General features: G+C 32.0%; 1 protein-coding gene across 12 annotated transcripts in view; it reads right to left on the reverse strand.

The window, feature by feature from the left end:
* Positions 1 to 9,999: 9,999 nt before the first annotated feature.
* Positions 10,000 to 25,133, reverse strand: part of LOC105319011 (diacylglycerol kinase zeta) — a 70,694-nt gene continuing 55,560 nt past the window's right edge. For 4 of the 12 annotated variants that reach the window (XM_011416378.4, XM_011416357.4, XM_011416363.4 and 1 more), the window contains 16 exons: positions 24,827 to 24,935; positions 23,840 to 24,039; positions 23,313 to 23,339; positions 22,571 to 22,671; positions 21,549 to 21,628; positions 21,101 to 21,161; positions 20,455 to 20,671; positions 19,827 to 19,904; positions 19,187 to 19,255; positions 17,722 to 17,811; positions 15,664 to 15,782; positions 14,643 to 14,680; positions 14,407 to 14,530; positions 13,976 to 14,012; positions 13,305 to 13,468; positions 10,000 to 12,002 (listed from right to left, as the gene is read on the reverse strand). In XM_011416378.4, coding sequence (XP_011414680.3) covers positions 11,950 to 12,002; positions 13,305 to 13,468; positions 13,976 to 14,012; positions 14,407 to 14,530; positions 14,643 to 14,680; positions 15,664 to 15,782; positions 17,722 to 17,811; positions 19,187 to 19,255; positions 19,827 to 19,904; positions 20,455 to 20,671; positions 21,101 to 21,161; positions 21,549 to 21,628; positions 22,571 to 22,671; positions 23,313 to 23,339; positions 23,840 to 24,039; positions 24,827 to 24,935 — 1,567 coding nt within the window. In that variant the 3' untranslated portion in view covers positions 10,000 to 11,949. Of the gene's footprint in view, positions 12,003 to 12,637; positions 12,653 to 13,304; positions 13,469 to 13,975; positions 14,013 to 14,406; positions 14,531 to 14,642; positions 14,681 to 15,663; positions 15,783 to 17,721; positions 17,812 to 19,186; positions 19,256 to 19,826; positions 19,905 to 20,454; positions 20,672 to 21,100; positions 21,162 to 21,548; positions 21,629 to 22,570; positions 22,672 to 23,312; positions 23,340 to 23,839; positions 24,040 to 24,826; positions 24,936 to 25,133 lie in introns of all 12 variants that reach the window. The other 8 variants (XM_011416359.4, XM_011416362.4, XM_066072057.1 and 5 more) reach the window with 5 other exon arrangements.

Genomic DNA, 25,133 nt, shown 5'->3' on the forward strand with positions numbered 1-25,133 from the left:
AAGATACGTTTGTCCTGCGCAAGCACAATTTTCTGCAGCTCATCAATTTTCTGAATTGCATTTTTCAAATCTGGGCTACCATATATATTCTCAGTCATTTTGGCAAAGACATTACGGGAACAGTTGATAATAAAGAACAATCCAATAAATGTCAAAATTAATTTTAGGGACATCATCTCGCATAAAAGGACGAGAAATGGAGAAATGACCAAGTTATTTATCTTTGAGACACATAATTCAACCTTTGTCATGGTGATCTGAATTGATAAGAGCAATTTACAACTTTTCAGGTCAGAGAGATCTTTTTTCTCGTAATAACAATATAATTAGCTCCTATAATAACGTGATCTCTTCTCGAAATTACGAGATCTTTTCTCGTATTTATGATATATTTTTTTATGTGGCCTTATTCGTTTTTCGTAGTTTTCATTATGAATTTAAATAACATATTCCTATTCTCTTTGACACGTTTTTTATCCTTTTTTATTTGAATCCTTAGATACAATAAGAGTATATAATGTTATGTGCATTTAAAAGTTTTGGTTCTGTATTCGAGTTCCTGGGCTCTCCTCAAGCACCACTTGTTAACTCTCTTGTGAGCATTTTGAGGTAGCTTGTTCTCTGATAGATTTTATGTCGAAGAAAATCCAATCCAAACCAATATTTGGAACAAATAAATCACATCTTTATTTTATAATTTACATTAAAAACCAACCGGAAAAAAATTAATTGCCATCCAGATTGCTTACGATAGTATCAGTGTGGAGTGGGGACCCGTTTTTATCAGGACATCGTCTCCCTGATTTACTTGTAGAACTGCTTTACCAGTAACACTACCATCTATACCGGTCGTATTAAAATATATCTAGTCAACAACATTGCCATCGACAAGTAGCTCGGTTGTGTAATATGAGTAATTCCGAGGAGTCTTATTGTCCAGGTGAACACGTATAGCCCAGACCTTAGTGCAATGAATGCCCAAGAGTGGGGGTGGTAAAATGTAGGTGTTCCCGACGTTTTTTACAACCTTATCAAAGGCAATAATGTGTTGAGCATATGCTGTGGGAATATCGTATGATAGATACGCTTAAAAGCAACCATATCAACCGGCACCGTTGTTGGGTGGAGACGTTCTAATAGACCTGGAAGTGAGAAAAACGTACTGAATATCGATGTAAGCAGATTTTATTAATCCACTTAAAGTCTTGAAATAAGATTATTTTATGTGATGAACACATAATAATAATACAAAGCAATATATAGTTTTATGTTATTGAACCCAGCCCCAGCAAATCACAAAATACTAAATAAATGTATAATCAAATAAATGAAGTTAAATTGTTTAAAAGTGATGCAACAGGCTGTGATCTTTGATTAAATAAATGAAATTTATTTAAATCAAATAATAATTCATTCCATATACTAAACAAGTACAGATTATGGTTTTCGTCGACGATTTCATGCATGTTTTTTACAACTTTTTACTATAGCGTGAATTCTTTTGCTTTGCAAAAATATTTTTATACTTTGAAATAAGTATCCTATGCTACCAGAAATGAACATGGAAGACTTGATCAATTGGGAGTGGTATGGTGTTATGCTTTGCTATGAAATTTGAACAAACACACCTCTTTATGCAGAGTTCAAATATTGGGGAGTAACACGTCAATAAAACCAAACGTTTAGCAATAATCTACAATTCAGATGCCTTTCTTTTGAAAACAATTTATAAACATTAGAATCGTTGAAATAAACATTGATAATGTGAGACAGATGCTTTCATTCAGATATTTTCTTTATATTATTTAAATGAATGTCAAGGTAAATTTAATGTTCAGAGATAAACGTTAGAGACATTTTAAAAAGAAATGTATTGCTATGCTATGAAATGAAGAAGGACTAGAAGCATGTACAAAGTATCTTGGGTCTCATCATAGCTTGTGTGATACTCAAAACTTTTTTATTCAACCCCCAAGTAACCGTTACTTAAGAGTTAAATTTCAACTAAAGTTTGGCATAATACTACGGTAGAAAGCATTAGAGAGCATAATGGGATGCTGCCAAATCTGTAGATTAACCTCCTTTTTTTCGCCCGCACTACTGTGAAATCATTAGATTTTGTGGTGGTTCAATTTTTGTTGAATTCATGGATATCTCTCATCCATGAATTAACATCCTCAACGAATTAATAAATTAGAGTTATAAAGTCATATTTCCTTTTGTGGGTATAGGAGAATACACGAAATTACGCTCGCACGAACCAGTAAAATTTAAGCAATCCACGAAAATTGGCCCCCACAAATTTTAATGATTCCACAGTAGATCTTAGAGCTCGTTTTGTACGCTATTATTATAAAAAAAACAATCTCATTAAAATTGTTGCAGAATTATCAGCGATTTGAAGGGGAAGTTTTTTGACATTATAGACAACGTTAATTATGTGGGATACACTATCTGCGAAACAGTATTTATATAATTTATCGCAACTTGTAAGCGTTCAGTAAATTATGTACCCAACCATTTTTATTGGCAAAATGATTATCGTATAACGTAATTGCTAAAAGTTTTGCAAAAAAGTAATTGATAGTAATACAACTTATTGTACAGTGTACTTGTTACGACACTCTCTTCAAGCACAATTTGTAGGAGCATTACGTTAAGTCAGATATACTCTTCTGACATTGTGTTTTCAACAAAAACTAACCAAGAATAATTCAAATGACGTTAAAGTTACATCTTTATTTGCTAATATTTACATTAAAATCCAACCCGCAAATGATGATAGACCATTCCCATCGCTCATAATGTCACCACTGTGATGAGTAGAGCTTGTTCTAATCAGGACATCGTCGCCCTGATCAACATGCACAACGGAGGTACCACTGACACTACCGTCTACATTGCTGTTGGGATAGAAGTATATTCAGTTAACAGCAATGTTATTTACAACTAATTCAGTCGTGTGAAAAAAGTTATATCTCAGTCGAATAGTCCAGGTAAACACATAGAGACCGGACCTTGGTGCTATGAATGTCCCGGAATGGGGATGATAGGCGTTTCCAACGTTTGTTATAACCGTGTCAAATGTAAGGATACGATGTGCAATTGAAGCAGGAAAACTGGGTGAGAAATACGCGTAAAAGGCGACAGTGTCAACCGGTACCGTTGCTGGCTGGATACGAAGCAATCGTCCTGGAAGAATAACATCTGAATCAATATTTTCATATGTTAGTGTTTCTCATATTCTAAAAACAAAAATAATCTTAGAAAGAATTAAACCTTACGTGCGATGTACATACAGTGCTACAGAGCGTTTGTTATATGTTAAAAGGTCAATAAGCCGAAGAAATAACAAACGATATCATAAAATGTAGTATATTTTTTTTTTAATTCGTCGTTATTGGAATTGTTAATTGGTTTTGTTTGAGTTTTTTTTTTTTTTTTTTTTTTTTTTTTAGGGGGGGGGGGGGGGGGCTAAATACTAATCTTGCTCATGAATTCCTGTCTAAATTCAAAACATTAAGATTGAAATCGAAAAATGAAACGAGAAATGTTTAATGACGACGAGTCTTATATGCAAATAAAAATTTAAAAAGTACCTCTTCTTCTATAAGTCTTATCTGACATAACAGATATTTCATTGGTCCCAGATAACGGTCCATCTCCTAAGATTTTAACTGGGTTATCATCTTCAGCCTTTACAACAGTCTCCAACTCTCGAATCCTTGCCTCTAGCTGAGCGATCTGATAGCCCTGTTTCTTCACAGTATTTTGCAATTCGGTCACAGTCTGAAATTGGGACCATGTTGGTCGTTTTTCTAACATTGAGATTCGCTCGTCCTGTGCACGCACGATTTTCTGCAGATCGTCAATTTTCTGCAACGCCAATTTCCAATCCGTTTTGTCATTTATATTTTCGGCAGAAACGTGGATATAAAAATTAAAAATAAAGAACACGCTCTTACATATTGAAATAAACATACGCGGCGCCATTTTCATTGTAAAAATTTGGGATATGATAAGAAATTTATCTTTCTTTAACTTTTACCTCAACCTTTGTCACATTCAATGCAATAGATAAGGATTTGTCATAATTTGTTTCACTCTAATGGAGCATAATTCAACAATTGAAAATTAAATGTATATGTGAAAAGTTTACTTATATGTTCATGTATTGTTATTACTACGGATCTATTGAGTAATTGATAATTAAAGTAAAAGTTAAGCGATATTTACAGACTAGTACTGCCATTAAATGTTAGAAAATGTTACATGTAAAGTCTATCGATATTTACAAGGTCATATAGAAAATTTAAAATAACAAACATAATTGAGTACATTAATAAGGTATGACCGACTTTTGTTTTTGGCGGATCACCAATTCTGGAGATTTGGACATGCAAGGCATACAATTATTTTGACGGTATTTTGCCGCCAGGTGGTGTCCGTCAAATCCACCAAGTTCATTATCGACGTAACATGCAAGCTGACCGGTAGCAATGAGGAGGATCATAGAGCCTCCGTCAAAAAATACACATTCATATTTTACTCTGAAAGGAGTACAATTGGATTGAATAAAGCGAAACATTAATGGGACTGACCGTTCTTGAGTCAAGAACGATCGGCTGCATTGCCAACACCTACTCTTACTCTATGAATAAAAACTGTAAGTTTAAAATGTAGCTGTGTTACTTGCTATATTTATAGTTCTATTCATTGTATATTTTGTAATTGTAAATAAGAAATTTATTTATTTCATTTAAAGAGACATTAAAGCTAATTCTGCTCATCTTGGTTATTTTCCATCTTTGTAAACACTTAGATATGCATGTACTGAAAGACTGAATCTTTTTACTGCAAAAATAAGCTTGCTGCGTGTTAAAGATTTGTCCGGAATTCAAAATTTCTATTTTTAAAATTCTGTTTACACTACATATTAAATCTGTAGAAATTCGTAATCTTTTCACCCCTTGCAGAAAGTTTACGCTGAAATGTTTACATCCGATGCTCTAAGCTGTTGATCAAAGGGCTGAGCTAGCAATATTTTACCGTTTAGAGTGTCTGAAACGATTTTTCAAATGTTACAAAGCATTATTTAAAAATTCATGTAAGTTATGGGAAAACTGTCATTAAATGGCATTTGCGCAAAATGATCTGTTTCATCTATTTCATGTCCATAATTTTTGGAAACGCTTAAAAATATATGTGTTCATTCTCTACAATCGAATCATACACTCTGCAAGAGAAAAAGAACGACAACTTTAAGAAATTGAGATAATGCATGCATTACCTAACATTAGAGGTTTTCCTAGTAGGAACGAATTTTTTATATAAAAAAGTTCACTGTTAAAGAGTTTTTATTGATTATTTATCATAAATTTTGTATATATTGTGAATCAATAATTATAATCGAATATTTTTCTGTTTTGAAAAATATATATTTTTGCATATTTTCATAAATGAGCACGAATATTGCAACCTCCTAAAATTTGAAAGAAACCCCCCCCCCCCCCCCCCAATTTTTTTAGAGTTCATGTTAATCAACTTTACTATGCAGTTACTCTGGCAAATCGGAAGTGAAACTGTGTTTGGACCTAAGCACAAATCATCGTCGTTAACAAGACGTAGTTCTCGAAATTAGTCGATTAATTCGATTTAATGTATTCTGAAGCATTTTTTTTTCAAGAAAACTTATTTATAATTACTTTGAAAATAGTCAGATTTAAGTGGTACGAAGAATTTAGATAATTTTTGTAGTCGTATGTGTTCCTACGCAAGAGTTTAATATAGTCTCGTTCGACCAGACGCTCGGCAATCGCAGCCTTTCGGGCCTTTCCGGCAGAGCTAGGAAAAACATCTGAATGTATTACCTAAGCGTAAATTACACCCCCCCCCCCCCACCGTTTTTTGTTTTATAAAACTTGATTTAAGTACAGCAAATTTTACGATCTGTCGAGATGTGAGCTGGACTTTATTTTATTCAATGATTTACTTTAATATATAACACAGAAGTGAGACACAAAGCTGTCTAGCCGATATTAATTTTAATGGGAAGACACTCAATAATTTTTATAAAATTTTAACATACGGTATTGTTGATACATTCGAGGTATTTTTCGGAATCACCCGAGAAGTTGCGATTGAGGCGCTCGGCTGTCTCCGTAAATCTCCGATCGCGACAAGCAGAGTCTCTCGATTAACGGAGATAACTGAGCGTCTGGTTAAACGAGACTGGAGTTAAATATTGCTTGGATCCATACAAATTTCAAGAAATATTTTCATTACTGATACATAGTTTGATATAAATAATTATATCTTTAAATATTACACAACATGAATCATATGGTGTGTTCCCGGAATTTTTTAAATTGTCGGAAAAGCCCAAATATTCATATTATAAAAATGTGCGTAATTCGAATACGGAAAAGAAACTACTTGTCATGCAAAATTACCTATCGTTGATTTTAAGATAAATAATAATCGATAAAATCAACTCCTGTCAGTACTTCAGTACTTTGATTATTATTTTAATCCCCTCTGTCAATCAGTAGTTTCAGTACTTTGATTATTAAATAAAAACATCCAAATGTACACGTTCTGCATTAATAACTTTGGGTAGGCGATAATCATACTATTAATTTTCGGCATCCTATTAAATGGAAATTACAGCAAATAATTGGTTCATAATAGCAACTTGTCTACAAGTTTTTATGTTCTGATCAAGCATGTTGCCGCCTAAAGTACGGAGGCTTTTTTGGTTTTTATTTATCAATGTTGATATTTTTTTCCAAAAATGGAAAAAATTTACACAAAAAAGCTTTGATTTTGCATTATAGTAATATATTCCATATTCTCTGCAGTGATATGGTATTGTTCACACACGATGTCTTTTCATCCTTTCCTTCTTTTTTTCTTTCTTTATTTTGAATAATAATGCTGCAAATCTCCTTTGTGAGCATTTTGTGGAATTGTACATATCTTTCAAAGAAAACAAACTCTCAAATAATTTTAATGAAATTTTAGTTGATATATATTCTTTGTTTGCAATTTTAAAGTAAAATCCAACCGGCAAATGATGATTTACCAATCGAATCGCTTACAATGTTACCACTGTGGAGAGTGGAGCCCGTTCTAATTAGAACATCGTCGCCCTGATCAACATGCACAACAGAGGTACCACTAACACTCCCTTGTACAGAATTGCTTGGGTTGAAATAGATCCAGTTAACAACATTGTTATCGACTAGTAATTCAGTCTTCATATACGAATGTCCATACAGTCGAATTGTCCAGGTGAACACATATACCCCGGACCTTGGTGCAATGAATGTTCCAGAGTGGGGGTGATAGGCGTTTCCGACGTTTGTTATCACCGTATCAAAGGCAATGATATGGTGAGATATTGAAGCAGGAATATCGGTCGATAAATACGCGTAAAAAGCGACCGTGTCAACCGGCACTGTTGTTGGCTGGATACTGAGCAGTCGCTCTGCAAGTTATTATTAAAGAACAGCATAACTTACATAAATACATGTACATATATTATCAGAAGTCATTACAAATTCTCAAATTAATAAATGCAATAACTCATGAAATCAGTTGAACCAGATATGTGATTTACACATACATGTACATGTGCTGAAGAGCATTGGTTAATTAAGTGTTTAAAAGAAATTTAAAACAAAATATATACTTGTTCATACATTCCTGAACATATAAAAACCATTTTAAAAAATATCTAATGCTGGTTTTCGATGACGAAGAGTTTAAATATAAAAATATGAAAATTGACAAGTACCTCTTCTACTATATGTCTTATTTGACGTAACAGAAATTCCATTTCTCTCAGATAACTGCCCATTTCCAAGGGTTTCAACTGGTATGACTTCTTCAACCTTTACAACGGTCTCTAACTCTTGGATCCTTGCTTCCAACTGAGAGATCTTATCACCCTGATTTTTCACGATATTTTGCAATTCCGTCAAACTCTGGACTGCTGACTCTTCTGTGGGCCGCTTTTCTAAGATAGATATTCGCTCGTCCTGTGTGCTCACGATTTTCTGCAGCTCGTCAATTTTTTGCAACGCTAATGTCCAATCAGCGTTGCCGCCAATTGTTTCGGCAGAAACGTAGATATGGAAATTTACAATAAAGAACATGCGCATACATGTTGAAATACACTTAAGCGACGCCATTGCAATGGTAAGAGTTGGGGATTGACAAGCACCTTATCTTTCTTTAACATATAATTTAACCTTTGTCACATATGTTAGTGCAATGGATAAGAATTTATCATTATATAAATAGTGTCTGTTTGGGAGGGTAACAGTTGAAATTGACACCCCTCGAAAACCATTGTCAACCGACGCGATGCGGAGGTTGACAATGGTTTTCGAGGGGTGTCAATTTCAACTGTTATCCTCCCAAACAGGCACTATTCATTTTGTTATACTGAATGTCTTAATTTTACTGCTTTCATATAGGAATAACGTGAATTCTACAGCGAACCGTACACGCATAATTTTCGCGCATGTAACAATTTTTAATGTTACCCGTTGCTAAGTGCGTTGCTAACGCTGAGGGTTATAGAAAGGATTATGAACTGCGTCTTAACCAATCAGATTTCAGTATTTAACATGAAAGTATAACAAAATTGTATAACACGAAGAGTCTAGTATCAGTTGACGATTGAATGATGAATATATTTGCAAAAATATATACATGCATAATGGTTTTGTGTGGCATTATAAAGGTAAACGTGTCTATAGATATAAACAGGGACTGCCATTCTGTGTTTTTTCTCTTTAATGCAGCAGTCATTTGATTTTTGAACGCAATAAATGTAACACGGAAAAATGGATACAAAAACATGAATAACAAATTTAGGTGCAAATTTGATTGTTCCAGTATAACAAAACCATCTCTTTCTAATCTGTACATGTTACAATGTTCACTTGATTTATCAAGACTCAATAAAAATACTACACAGGACAATGAAAGGTAGGGTTTATTAATTTTTAAAGAAATACTGAAATTGAAATGCTAATTTTCCAGGGAATAGATAATCTACATACAATATACAAATATAAACCAGTTTGTGTAACAAGAGGCCCATGGGCCACATTGTTCTCTTGAGCAACAATAGACATAATAAAATCAGCTTTACGGAGTCATATACAAAAATTATGGACTTGTATAGTCTTACAGATTCTGTATTGAAAAAAATCTATTTTTTTCCTGGATATTCTGTTTATCATTGATACCTTTTTGTCACAGTATAGTCATTTCACAAATTTAAATCTAGCCTACCTGATGATGCTTCCATACAAGTTTCAGCTTTTCTGGCCAATTGGTAATTGAGTAGATGACACTATCTGAGGATGCTTCCACACAAGTTTCAGTTTGTTTTGGTGTTTTTTTTCCAAATGGTTTTTAAGAAGATTTTTGAAAAATATCACCAATTTAAATCAATAAATCCTAATTATTTCCGCTAAAAATAGGGCGTGGTCCTTTATTTTAACAAACCTGACTCCCCGTTACCCAATAATGCTTTGTGCCTAGTTGAAATTGTCCCATTGTTTCAGGATATTATGGGGTACTCTTATGCAAATCAATGCTTATTTTTTCGCAAGACTTTCAAAAATCTCTTTGAAACAGGAAATGGGTATTAAGAAAATGTAAATTCTGTTACAGTTATGGCAATATCAGGAGCACTTATCTACGACAAACACAGATATCTGTTACCTTTGTGATTATATTGTATGACTTTTTACTGATGCACGGCGATCTTGGTGGGGGATTTAAAAGACTCGATGAAATTACTTCCCAAAGGAGTCCCAATATATAAACAACGTGAACTTTCTCTAATATATAATATAAACATTAAAGAGAATTGAATCTTAGACTCTCGATTTTACATAAACAGTTTGTTAGGTACATGCATTAATTTGTTCAACTGCATTTCATATCCTGCTTAAAACGGAAGAAGAACACGCAAGATTTGAAAATTCACAATTTTTAATTAAATTTGCAGAAGATAAAGTAAAGTAAAAAAAAAGTGTGTTTCTACATCTTATACATAAATTATGAAATAATTATGAAAACTACATCATATATTGATAAATAATACCTACTTACTCTGTTAACATCACTTGTCTGGACAGCATTTTACAAAAAAGGAAAAATGGAAAATTTATTTTTATCTGTAATTATTTCCCCTTATAACATAAGAAAAATTGATTTTTTGCCAACCAATTTACTACATTTATAAATACAAAGCTGAATGGACACTAAAAACGTATTCTAATTGAAAAATATTCACCAATTTACCACGATACATAATGGAATTCCTAATTAAAGAAAAAAATTCTACATCATAGAATGACGAATAATTGTTAAAAAAGCAACAACAGTTCCTGCTTTCTTCAAAATTCGGGATTTTACCATTAAGAAAAAATAATCTATATCTTACAGATGGTAGAAAAACGTTAAGAAATATAAAAAGAAAGAAAGTAAATACATGCAGTCACGCAGTGTCTGCAGACATTTATTTCAAAAATATGCTTTGCAAAATATCATTGAAACAAATTATGTCAAATAAACACAACTTTGCATAGGGAATGTAATAGATACTAGTAACTAATCAACTATATGACTTCATAATGCTGTGGTATACAATAGTTTGCTTTGGAATGGGACCGTCTCCAAAATAAACTATATGCATAAAATGAGTACAAAATGAACCATTTTACTACAAAAGGTGTATTGCATGTACTTAAATTAAACTATTAATAAGAAATTAAACAATGTACAAATAAACACAAAAAACCAAAAATCTGATCCAGCTTTTAATGACAAATTGCTTTTAAACAGTTTAAAAAATGAAGAAAAAAATCTGTTGTTTCGAGTAGATACACATTGAAATATAAAGATGCTTATGATACACTCAACATCAATTTACACCATTTAAATATGCAAAAATGTGCAAGAATTAAGCAATATCATTCAAATAGGGAAAAATGGAAGATTTTCTGTGGTGTTTTTTTTCGGATTAAGCTATAACAACTTTGAATAAGAACAACAAACATAACAACATATTGAACAGATATCATTTTCATTCAAAATGGTAGTAAAATATATTTATACCCACGCATGATATGGTTGATTCAAATGATCACAAAGACCTAACTTCAAGCACTGCTTGATTAGCAAGAAAAACCCAGCTTGCTCAGAAATTGTATTCTCTAATATTCATCCATCGAATAAAAAAAAAGTTTTATTTCAATCAAAAAACAAAAACAAAAGATATGTGTAGTAATGAACATACCACTGAAACTTCTCTTCTGCTCCACATAATTCAGTGCAAAAACAGAGGAGATCAGTTTAGTAGGAAAAAAGCACAGACTTTTGTTCTCCTGCAAAAAACTTCCTCAAATATTTATCTTAATGTACATTTTTTAGAAGGAAAAAAAAGAACTACATACAAGTAAAGAAAAAACAACAGCAATGGTTTTTCTTTTAACTACTACAATGATGAGTAGATTTCAAAAAATATGCCAAATTTTAAATAACAAAATTATTCAAAATATTTCAAACATCATGTCATTAGTATCGCAAAATGATACCAAGTGAAAATGACATTTTATACAGCGAATATATCACAGTCAACTGGTATGGGAACCAGACAAAAAAATCCCAAGGGAAAAAACTATGAAAAGTATACATAAGAATGATAGAGAAAAAATACTTTCTTGCATCTTACAAAATTTCATTTCGATAAACTCACTACACATTGTTTCTGGCTTGAATACAAACAACACAAAGGAGGAAAAAAATGGAAAAAGTGGAAAGTTGTCAGAAATATCACAATTTTGGACCAAACATTGAGAGTTCATCATCGACTGTTTTTATCACAATATGTTGGCCACACTAGTAACAGCTTGTAAACGGTCAAACAGCTGTTTCCTGGTCCTCCGACACAACCAATTGAAAATGCTCCTGACCTGTATAAAAGAAAGGTGGGTGGTACTGTTTGAATATAATATAAAACATTAATGTTTTGTAAGAGACAAGGATACTTATTTGAAAAATTCTTGTCTGAAAAAAAAAATGTGCATGATATAAATTGCAATTGGGAGGCTGTGATAAAATGCAAATGATTGTTTGATGAATGAAAATTAAGAAATTTAATCAAATACATGTAAAATTAAAGTAATATGAATCATTTTCTCAGTTATGTCATAATTATTTCACTTCCCTATGCCAATGATAATTTATATGGTAATAAATTTTATCTACTTTCTGAAATATAAAAACATATCAGTTACATTATTTAAATGATCTATTTCTTTTAAGTTTTAAGGTGTTTTCCCCCTTTGATCCCTGTTTGGACAGGGTTTTTTTTTCATGCAATCTCTATTATAATAAAATTCTACTTAATAACAACTATTCTGTAATTCTGAATCAGCAAGTGGTTTTTCCCCATAACAAAAGTATTTTACATTTTCTAGCTCTAAGAACATTGCCTAGTTACCAAAGCAAACAGCATCTGGTCTGTTACATGGTGTATTATTGTAGGATTATAATTAAATGATGTGTTCTATGGTAAACAGCCTTGGAAACTAATAAATATACCTACAAAGTCATGCTCTTTCTGCCAACAGATATAAACATAAATTAGTAGAAATAACAAGCTGTGTGCTTCTTTTGATGAAAGATCTATAATGGTCTTCTATTTGTATATTTTAAATTAGATAACTGAAGTTAAAAACTCATTGATTTCTTTACGATAGCTGAGGAGAAAAAGATTCAACTTTCAAGTAAGAAAATTTTTGACATGCAATAAAAAGAAAGTTGCATATGGTTAAAGACAGATGTAGACATAATCCAACATGATAGTCAATAAAATAAGGCAAAAAAATGAATAAATGTTCCCCTAATGTGTAGCAGCAAACAGAATACCATAATCATACCGTATATGGTAAATTTTACAAAGTATATTATGCCTACTAAAATAACACAGTGCCTTTTGCTTTTAGTTAGCTTCCTTTATCCAACATATAATGCTTTTGGTAAGATGGGAAATGCAATAACAACAATATAGTGTATTTCACATTAGATGCACTAAACATGATCCCATTAACTATCATTTTTTTTGTGAGGTATGTAACTTTCCATCATATGTTACACACATGATATTCTCTCTCTCTCTCTCTCTCTCTCTCTCTCTCTCTCTCTCTCTCTCTCTCTCTCTCGTACAACCACATAATTAAACAACAATAGATGTAGCCAAGAAGTGGGCTTACTTTCTAAATAAGCGGCTAACTCTTTGTCCTCGGCCCTCAGAGCCTGTAGCCGAGGCGTGTTTCCCTGATAATCGGTCCTCGTTAGTGAGGCCCCCGCCTCCACCAACATGTAACATATAGTCCTCCTCTGGTACCAAGCCGCCTTATGGAGGGCTGTCTGTCCTCTGGAACAAAAGAAAATACCCCATTTGGTTAAAATACAACAACTATTGATCTATAATGGCTAGTAATATATTTAGCAAATTGGACAATTTTTAGCTGATTTTAATTTCAATACCTTTCATCTATATTCTATATTCATCAAACTTTCTTAAATTAATTTTATCCTTTATCGAAGTTTATCCTATGATAAAAATTTGTTTGAATTTTTTCATTTAAAGTTACTCTATAAACCCTTTTTTTAATCATTTAAACTCATTTAATGTATAATTGAAAAATTGTTAGACTTTGAAGATGTTAAAAAAGCAAATTAACTTTCTTGGAAGGAGGTGAAAATCATCCTTGTTTTTAAACTACCTGTTATCACACAAATGCAGTGTACAAAATATTTGAACATCCAATAATTCATATTTTAAAAAGGTGATAATGATGTGAAAACAAGAATAATATTAGAATTAAGAAAAGGCTGCATCATATTCTATCAATATTTTGTAAGTAATATATCAACTTACTTTTCATAATCCACCATATCTAAGATGACTGGTGGGGCTGGAAAATAAAAAAAAAATGGTAACATATTAGTTCAACTTTCAAACTATCAATGCACAATACCAGTACATTTCCATGTACTGATATTTCTGTTTAATTTTATATTTCAACATGCAGGTAAAAATTCCATAAGATTTAAAGATACTGTGATTTCATTTATATTCTTAAGCATTAATTCTGTGGATTTTGTAATGAACACAATTTTAAAGATTCTGAAACATATGTCTCTGCCAAAGCAAATGGTTGGTTTGATTCTCGACAGTTTTATTTTGGGGATCTGCTCAACAACGAAATTCACAAATATTGGGTCCCAAGCATTACAATGAAACCACAGTAAAAATATTTCTATGATATCCTTGAAACAAAGGCATAGCTTGCACATTGTAAACCTTACCATTCTCTATGAGATACTTGACAATGCCCTTGTGCCCAAACCGTGCAGCATGATGAAGAGAGGTCATGCCATACTGATCCGTTGCTAGGAGATCAGCATCTTGGTTACAGAATAGCTCCACCAGCTGAAATGTTGGAGAAAATCAAAATCAACCAACATAGTCTTAAACATTATTTATAAAATACTTGTTTGAAAATTTTTTTTTTTTAATAGTCCAACAAATTCATTTTGCTTACCTTGGTCAAATCTCCCCTTTTTGATGCATCAATCAAACCTGCACAACAAAAAGTAAATTAATTTAATAAAAGAAATGAAGATTAATTGAGGTTCCCTTAACCATTGATAAACTTAACATTGTTTACATGAAAATTTGTATTCCAAGGAAAATATAGTGCAGTAATTAACATAAAAATTGAAAACAACAGTTTCTGTTTTGGCGGTTTTTCCGTAGACAGTGCTTCGCTCACTCCACTTACACTATCCTTTATGATGCAGACAGAATCACATTACCTTCCGTATTGATAGCAATGTGCTTGATCTAATGCTCAGAGTACCATTAGGATCTAACATCAGAATTATAACTAGGACATACCAATTGCTCCTATATCTTACAGCTATTTTTCTGTGACTTAACTGTCAACTCTGCCTGCTACAACTCTTTGTTTACACCATTAATCTTATGACCTAATGATTACTGTTTACAGGAAAATATTCACCACCTTTTATTTTCGTCACTTTTGCCCTTGTTGTCAACAGTCGAATTTAAGACTGAGCAAGTACCAAAATTCCAAGGTATCTCTTTAGTACTCAATTGTGTCTTGGCAAATTTAAGACGGGGTGGAACCATTTGCAAATGTAGAAGGGCGAAAATAACCCTGCATACAGTACTTACAAGGGCAAAGCCGGCGAATAAAAATCATCGAATAAAGACCAATACCTTTTGAGTAAATTCAAGGTAGTTTCATGGCCACTGTGATAATAACCACTTGCATATTAAATGGCAACTCAAATTAAAATGTGCAAGTTAATTTGTACAGTAAGAGATGTACAACTTTTTCAACTGTTTGGAATTTTACAAATTGGGAATGTTATCCTAAAAAGGTATCATTTCCACTTTCATCAGGTGATGTTGCCATTTATAGATTGGTTATGCAATATTTGGGGATTGGCAATACCAAAAAGTGCTACCATTGTCAACCAGTACAATTATATACCATATATAAAATTCATGAAAAGCGTCAGTGGTTATATTGTTACCTTTGTCTGCAGGAGTGAGTTTTTTGGCTTTTCCAGCTGCTGTTGCGTTGGCTACAGACATAAACTGGTACTGTTTTGAATCGTACTCGTACGGAGAATTAGGTGTCCCAGGCTCAGAGCTGTAAGGATAAACCAAATCAATGCCACGTAAAAAAGAATATTCATTTCCAAAATATGATCCTTTAAAGAGATTGCAAAACCATCAACCCAATATCCACCTGCTTACAACCTCTTAAATTAAATCTCTTTATTTTCAAAGTTACTCATTTTTTATCCAGTATTACTTTTTTTTTCATTGCCATCATGAATATTGAGATCTAGCCAATTCATATGAATCAGGTTTTTTTCTTCAACGAACACATAAAGTAGACACCACAATATTAGACGCATATTGTTACAGTGATACTGATATGAAGCTCATTATTAATTTTAAGCAATCACAGGGTAGTTTTGTATAAACTTCTAGCTAAAACTACTATTTCAAGCGGACAAACACATGCTAGTAACCAGGACAACCAGACAATACACCTAAAACATGCACATCAAACATTCTTCATTTTCTTACATTCATATTTCATGATTAATGATGATATATGTATTACTTATTACTAATCTTACTTGTTAATAAATACTGTAAATTCCTAATTAAACGCAAGAATTAATGTCCACATGAAATCAGGACAAGCAGTTCTCGCGAATTTTAAATTCTCGCCTTTTTATTTTTCAGAGAGTTTTGAGCTATATGAGATTATAACAAAAATTGGTGCTCGCGGTTTTATATTCTTGCAAAATAGCAGAATTGCGGAATTAAATACTCACAAAAAATAAGGAATTTACAGCAATATCATCTAAACAGAAATAATTTCTGTTCTACTATCAATATACACTTTGTAGGCAAGTTCAGAATTTTTTTTAACTAAAAAAAAAAAAGCTTGAATTTTCATGTTGAAAATATATCTATAGAATTTTTTTAAAAAAATATATAAAGAAAAAGAATCTTTAACATGTACAATTCTATCTAATAACCTTTAATTTATTGAAAGGCTATAGTTCTAAGAACAACTAATAGTAGCAAAGATAAGTTCAACAGAAATTATCAAAAGCAGATATGAGGTGGTCCCATTGAAAATATTTCTTGAAAAGTGCACTTGCAACAGAGATAAAAAAAAAAATATTTAAAAATTTAAATTTATGTCCAGAATACCATCAAGCACTGGTAATAAAGTTGTACAATTTTTCTAAACTAAAAGAGACATTGTGTGGTCTGTTACAACTAATACTGAATGAAAATATTTTCCATCACAAATTAAATTAAAAAAAATTAAATATCAATCATTTCCTATGAAAACTATTTGTATACAAAGTAGTGGCAGATTATCAAATAAGTATGCATAAATATTATGCTTTTAGAAAATTTTTTTAAACATGAACACATAAATGAAATTATATATGTATGTATATATTATGTTTGTGTGTATGTACTTTGTATGTTAACCCATTGATACAGTTAAGTGTATTAAAAATTGACTGGAAATACTTTATGTAAAAAGAAAAGGAAAATGAACAGTCTAACATTATAATCAAAATGTCATTCAACAGCATATCAAAAAGGAAAAATAAGAATTTCATTTTAGCATCTTCTTCTTGCATTGTTAAAATAAGTAGATATGATATTCCATACTCATTACATTTTTTTACTAATACATGTAATAAATCAAATATCTCTATAATGCAAGTCTAAATCATTCACATAAGTACTAGTATTTATGATGGCAATAAGGATGCATAATCCACATATAGATTCGGGTGTCAAACACAGCCTACAATATTGATACGTTACATACACGTAACATAACATTTTGAAGCTAGAAATATAATAGTATCATCAAGTTTCTAGTTATAGCCTCTAGAGATTATAAGAATTAAGGACTGATGTTTCCACAGAGGAAAGGGAGAGAAATCCTGACTTTACAAAACTGGACAGTTGGAAAAAATGCATGTGAACTATATACATGCCAGGCAGTACACTGTAGCAGATACGTAGCGATGAAATTTTACCCCAAAGAATGACGAAGAAAGCTTGGGTCTGCCACGCGAACACAGACCCATGTGCCCTTATGCGGGCTAGCTCGACACAAGGGCATATGACTGGAATAACAAAAAATACAAAAATGTCAGAAAATTCATTCATACAATTATGTACCATTAATCTTCCAAAATATTTTATGTGTATGGAATGTTTCACAGGAAACATTTTCCCTATTTTTTATGGCATTTGATGCTAACAGGCTAAAAAATATGACATATTGTGTCATTGTAGGTAATCTATATTATAGGGTAATGCATAGTAGTTTAATGGAGGATTTTCAAAATTACAACATATATAGGTAATAAACCCATTACATACAATTCAAGCTGTATTGGTATTTCATTGTGAATGTATTTCGTAAGTACCTTATGGTAATTAGTTTACATAGATATTTACAAGAACATTCTGTACACACAATATAAATAGGTTTTTTAAAAATTCTTAAAATGTATGTTATAACATTTTCTGTCCATATGCATGTATAAAGTCGATTACATCAAAATAATAACGAGAGATTCTCTTAGAGTGCAGTCATGTCAAATCATTCGATTATCCTAGCATGGGATATATATTCATAATGTGCCATAGGAAGCTTTGTTAGTGAATACTGTGATAGCCTTTATTCTTGGAGAAAGCAGTATGTGTACATAATAATTTTAAGTCTCTCCCCCACGTTCTCACTGCAGAATTTTACTTCTTGATATTATTTCATACATCTTAAAACTGTAAAAATATATGCATGAAATAAGACTAGAAATCTGATTTATCACTCGCATAGTAATAACATGATTATATATAAAAACAAACATCAAAATTCAAATTTTTTTTTTCAGTTCATCAATGTAAAAGTAACTCCGCTAAAGTATTAAGCAATTAACAGTTGGGGAACAGTTAAGAATTTCATGCATATACTATGGTAATTTGTTATTGCATTAATTTACATGCATTCATGCAAAGGATTGTTTTATATACATTTATATATAATAAGCAATATGCAAGGACATGCTTATATTCTGCTGTGTGGATCTAATAGTACATGTATATACAAAATAATGTCATCAAGCAACCTTTAAAATTGTTATTACCTTTACACAATTATTGAATATACTCCTTTTTTTAATTGATTACCAAAAATATTTACAAAAAGTTTTCATGCCACTGTGATCATAATATTTATCAACTTCATAAACTGGCCTTTTTTTGGAGTATTCAATCATTTCTATAAAAAAATCAATTCGACAAATGTCCATATATAAAAGCAGCAAACTCCATACTAAGTTGCTAGAGCTATGATTTTTAGTCTTAGTTCATCCACACAACAGAATACTTTAATTTATATATACCAGTAGATGCAAAAAAACAAAAAAACACCAAAAAAACACCAAAAGATGAAGGACACATTCAGAGCTTTTGCGTACTGCGCGTATTATGCACCTGTTATTGGAGCCGGGGGAGGGTGGGTTGAGTAAATTTTCCTTACTCTCCGGCCGAGGTAGAATGATCCTGTGGCAAAAAGAAATTGCACAAAAGCCAAAAAATTTAGCATGTCTCCAACAACAGTATTACACGTACTTGGAAAGAACAAAAAAAAACGGTGTCCTTCTTTGGTTCATAACCATATGAGTGAAGTACAACAATTATTTACTATGAAATATAATCATACATATTAATCTTTGTTAAATGATATAAAACTTAAATGAAAAGGTACTTTTGAAAGAATACAAAATAATAAGACTAAACATTCAGCAACGAGAAAAGAAAAAAAATAAAGTAAACTGAATATGAAAAAATATTTTTTTTTCCTCATACAGACAGACAATATCATATATTAATGATAGCAATTGGAGAAATTACTTGAAATGCAATATGTGTGTTTTCTACAATATCAATTCAGGCTACATTCTCAAAGAACCTATGTGTTTATAAAATTTAAACAATAATATATATTTGTAAAAAAAAAAAGAGATAAATCAAAAATTTTATCAAATGCAACGATAATGTACATGCAATGTAGGATAAGAAAGCTGGCTCAATGTGGCCGGCCCTTGATGAGGATGAAAATAACCCCTCATACCTATTCTCCCCTGGAGACTTTGGCACTGGTAGGGACGAGTGCTTTTCCTCATTGTTGTTGTGTTTTGTGTCCGATATACTGTAACAAGAAAGATTTAACACATACAGTGCTATCTGAATATGCTGAAGAGAAATGCATCCTTAATCTGCTATTCATATCAATTTACAAGAATACAGTGCATTTCATTTCATTTTTGAAAGCCTTAAGGTGAAAAAATTTGATCTTTTGGTTCTCGAACCCAAAATTCCAAAGCAAGCAGATATTTCATTTTTATTACATAATTTGTAAGGGGTAATAACTCTACTTTCATTTTAAACTTAAACTTGAAATTGAATTATTCCCCCGTTTAACAGTTCCTGAAAACCAAGAATTTTACTTTAAAATGGCCTGTGAAATTACAGTAAAACACGGTTATAGCGAACACGCTTATAATGAATTGACGCTTACAGCGAAGTGAATTTCATTACCCAAGTCTCTATTTCCTGTTGTAAACTTGACGGATATAACAAATTACGCTTATAACGAAGTTAAATTGGCCGTCCCTGGGACTTCGTTATAAGCGTGTTTTACTGTACTGATTTATTCTGAAAGTACTTAGAAACTATGCCTCTGAGCAAATAAGACTTACCCTGGGGACTTTGGTGGGGTGTCGGGCATGGTAAATGTGAAGACCAGCCCTTTGTCTTGGCCCGCTTTGGCCACCTCCCCGTTTCCGATGGAATGTTGATGCTGAGTGCTGGCCATGTCTGGATCCAGGATGTACAGGTCTTCTGAAGAAATGTCCGTGATGTAGTGCAAATGCTCCTGTGCTTTATCAATGCGAAAAAACCTCTCGGCCGTTGTAGCTAGAAAAGTGAAGTAAAAATTCATAACCATGTGTTTACATTTTTATGGTCATAACTGGGTATTGATAAATATCTCCACAAGTCCCTTTTGCAAGTAAGTATTCTTTTCTTCAAGTACAGTCTATAAAATTAGGAGAATTAAGAGTTGGTTTTGGTTCCATAAAGGTGTTTTGAATACTGTGGAATATTTCTTAAACTGGGGGCCAATTTCCAGGTAATGTCATACAATTATCTTTTCAAATTTGCATTTTCATATTTTTAACTAGTTCATATTTATAATTTAAATTGTACTCAATGATTTGAACATGCTTAAGATGCTGCTTGAATAAAATGCAAAAAAGGTTGACATTTATTCCTGCTCATTGACTGAAAACTTACATCAACATTTAATTACTCAGAATATAATTATGTATAAAATTGTATACTTACAATCTAAGAAGCACCATTTTGAAGAAAGTGGTTGAGAAGAAGAGTTTAATTCGTTGTTTCCCTATAAACAGACAGTCAGATAATACACTTGTAAAAAAACCAAAAACGAAAAAATCATATAAACACATTTGGATGTTACAGTATCTCACAACACTTTGACTCATACTTTTTAAGACACTACGTCACAAGATGGCAATCTTTAAAAATGTTTTGTTAAATTTTCAATCGGTTTGGTTGAATATCTTCATAGCTCAATAGTTAAAGTATCAGGCTTGTGAAACGCAGATCATGAGTTCTAATCTGCCACACATTTTTTGCCTATTTGACTAACAAACTTCTTATCCATCATGTTACCTATCGTAATCAAGTAATTTTCAGCTGATTTGAGAAACTATTTCAAGGTGTAGTGAGCCACTGTGAATGGATTCACATGAATACACGTACTAACCTGCTGAAGTTTGTTGATAATTTGCCGAACTTGGTCCAAGTCGGCATTATTATCAACTACAATGAGACCTAGAGGAATGGCTGAAACAAACAATTCACAGAATAATACGTTAGCTAGAATATAAAATCAAATATTGGTATGTCACTCACAGATATAGGAAAGTATTTTGAATTCTTTTAAAATCATAACATTTAATCAGATATAATATTTCAAACATAATTTTTCATTCATGAGTGAATGATTTGAAGCTTAACTTACATCTTTTTGATATCATAAATTAGCTTAATTAATTGACAATTTGACATGTTAATTACCAATAATAGATGTATTAGAAATGCTAAGGTTAAATTATGTGCATAAATAATATATTTTATCCATGCAATGCATAGTAAATAAAATGTTTATATTAGCAATGGTGAAATTTAATTTTATTAATACATGTACAATTAAACAACAAATATAGTAGCAATATAAGTGATGACAGACAGAAATCTGGACATGCAGCTGAAATGACAGTTAGATATTCTATTAATTCTATGGAATGATCTATACATACATGTACTTATAAAGGAAAGAAAAACTAAGGTATGCATGACAGACCAACACCAAGTACAATAACTCTTCTTACTCCCAAATGATATGTTAGGATACAATTTCAGCATGCTCTACAGAGTTACATAATCCATTACTCTTGGAAGGAACTAGTTCTGTGGTAATTATGTCATCATTTTTAATGAATTTTTTTAAATGTAGATTACTATTTCATATTATCTTAATATTCAATACTTTGTTTCAATCATATTTTAGACTCATTTGGCCCCAGTTTATGAAATATAACTGATAAAATAAACAATTTAAAACTAGTGAAAAATGATGACAAAATGAAAAAAAGAAAAATCTAGGTATATGTTAGTATACATGCATAATCATGCTTTGTGTATATTAAATGACTCCTATGACTTCTATGCACAAACAGTGGAGGAGTCAACCACCCACCACCAAACTACGGCACACAGACTTACACGCTCCCCGGAGGCGGTCTTTGTCGTAATTTAGTTGTTCGTAGTCGGCCATACTGATACGGCTGACCTGTATTCGGAGTCGTTCGGGCATGGAGGGGGGACTGAAAAAAGCCAGATAAGGACTATAGATGGACTGCATCTACCCTTGACCTTTAGGAAGTCAGAGGAGGAGTTCAAGGTCAATTATTTTGTACAGACTTTCTTGCCTAAATAGTTGCACCTAATTTTTTCTTTCGATCTTCAGGGAAATGATTTTCAAAATTACTTGATTGAATTCATAACTTAAGCACCTCCTCTAACTTTCTAATTTTTAATAATTTTAGATACTTTTTTAAAATTGAAATCATTATATTAATTACAATAAAGACATGATAAATATTGTGATGTACAAAGTTAATATGCAATAAAATATAAGAGTTTTCAATTGAAAAAAAAAAGAATACTGAATTTCAGCAATACAGAAGTATAAAACAGTACACCGATTAAGAAACAATACTACATTTTACATGATACAATACTCTACAAGAATTTATGATATTTTACTCCTTAAATTCATATATAATCCTAGCTATTTGTCATTAATCAAAGTATCAGAAAAAAGAATTAAGGCACAATAATCAGAGCTTATATATATTAACAAGATAGCTGGAATGACTGTTCAATAAGAAATGAACCAGAGAGACTAAGACAAAATTATATCTACAACAAATATAAACTACATCTGGGGGTGTAGAAAATATACCTCAAATCAGTCTTCAATAGAGCCAGACTTCAAACAAGACAAAACAACAGCTGTCAACATTTATATCAAACATCCAGTTTACATTTGAAAAACTTGTGTATCTTATGATAACAATGCATAGCTAAAGTAAAATAGCAGTTATGTGAAGATTAGAAATGGGTATGGGGGTCTCTTTTTTAAAATAATAAATTATGACGTTAATTTTCATATATTAATTATATGCAGATTTCTCTGAAAAATTATTGTAAAGCAGTGAATGACCCTACAGCAAGAAGTTCATGGGTGTATCCTACACTTATAAATCTTCTATAGCTGGTGTCTACATGTATGTACCTTAAAATACTTTGTTCATAAAGCTTTGTAATATCATCATAGTCAATAAAGATGTGATTAAATTTTATCACTTTAATTCTTGGCTTATCGAATATTTTTTCTCTCAGCAAATTAAGGCTTATTATGTTTATTTTCTAGTATCTCTAGGGTGTTGGGTTTGATTAAGTACCCAATATTCCACAGGAAGTACTTACTCATTGGCTATGGGGACGGAGCCCCTCCTCTTTGGTTTGGCGATCATGTTGGCTTGGTTACGAGCCGTAATCACAATGGTGGAGGGTCGGAGCCTGCACGGCTCACCGTCCAACTGCATGGGGATAGCCTTGAGGGTTTTCAGCTTGATTTCACTGCACTGTATCAGCCTCTCCCCATGACCCCCCATGTATAAGGTTGCCTAAAGAGTCAAAACCTTGAGTGAGTGCAAATTTACAAACATGCAGTCTTTGAAGAAATACCAGTTTTAACATCGTATGTAGGATTTCTTTTTATTTACACAGACACAGAATAAAAAAAAAAACCTTTTCTTCACATCTAAATTTTACATTTCTGAACATAATCACACTATATACGGTAGATGCTATGCTTCATAGTATATAATTACATGTACTATATTCCTGCATAATTTCAATATATATAAAATAGCTTAAGAGAATTTAGACTTGATAAAAAAAACTTCCTTCTTAATTTCTCTAGTACAGCATAAAGTGTATGTACCTATCAGCTGCACGTATTAACTTAAGAAGGTTAGTAACACCTTAATCATATATGGTAAGAATTGTCATCAGAGAATTATAAGATTGAGAAACCTACAACCTTGAGCTCTTGATATATGTTGGATCCTTATAATAAGATAATTCAGAGTTGATAAAAATTTCCACATTCATTTCTATTGTATATAATGTACACCTTTCAGTTACTGTGGAATCATCATTGTTCATGGGGGACCGATTTTTGTGGCTTTCGTGGGTAACCCTTTCCAACGAATTTACATCCCCACGAACCTATACACAATCATTTGTTTCATATTTATTGAAATTATCCTGATTTCACTACCGACAACAATGTCCCCACGAACCAGAAAAATTTTGGCTACCCACGACATTGACCCCCGAGAATAAATTGATTCCAAAGTATTAACTTTAAGGTTAATAACATCCTATCTAGGTAGTAAGAAGTCTCACCAGAGAGGAGTAGGTGAAACCAATCACCTCCAGATACCCATCGTCATGACGCTGAGGTTCAAATCCAGGGGTGTTAGGATTACCCCAGGGTAACGTTCCACTTGCATACCTACAGGAAAACAATGTACAATTTGTATATATATTTGTCCTATTTGGATCAAGATCAAATAAACAAAATTAGTGCACATATAACATATCTCCATAATTGATTTCTTTGTATATGTAATACACCTATAAAACAAGATGGGAATACATGACATACATGTAATCAATTAGAAGTATGTATCATTAAAATGATTACGATTGA

The sequence above is a fragment of the Magallana gigas genome, chromosome 9, assembly GCF_963853765.1.
Source record: "Magallana gigas chromosome 9, xbMagGiga1.1, whole genome shotgun sequence".
Taxonomy (NCBI): Eukaryota; Metazoa; Mollusca; class Bivalvia; order Ostreida; family Ostreidae; genus Magallana; species Magallana gigas.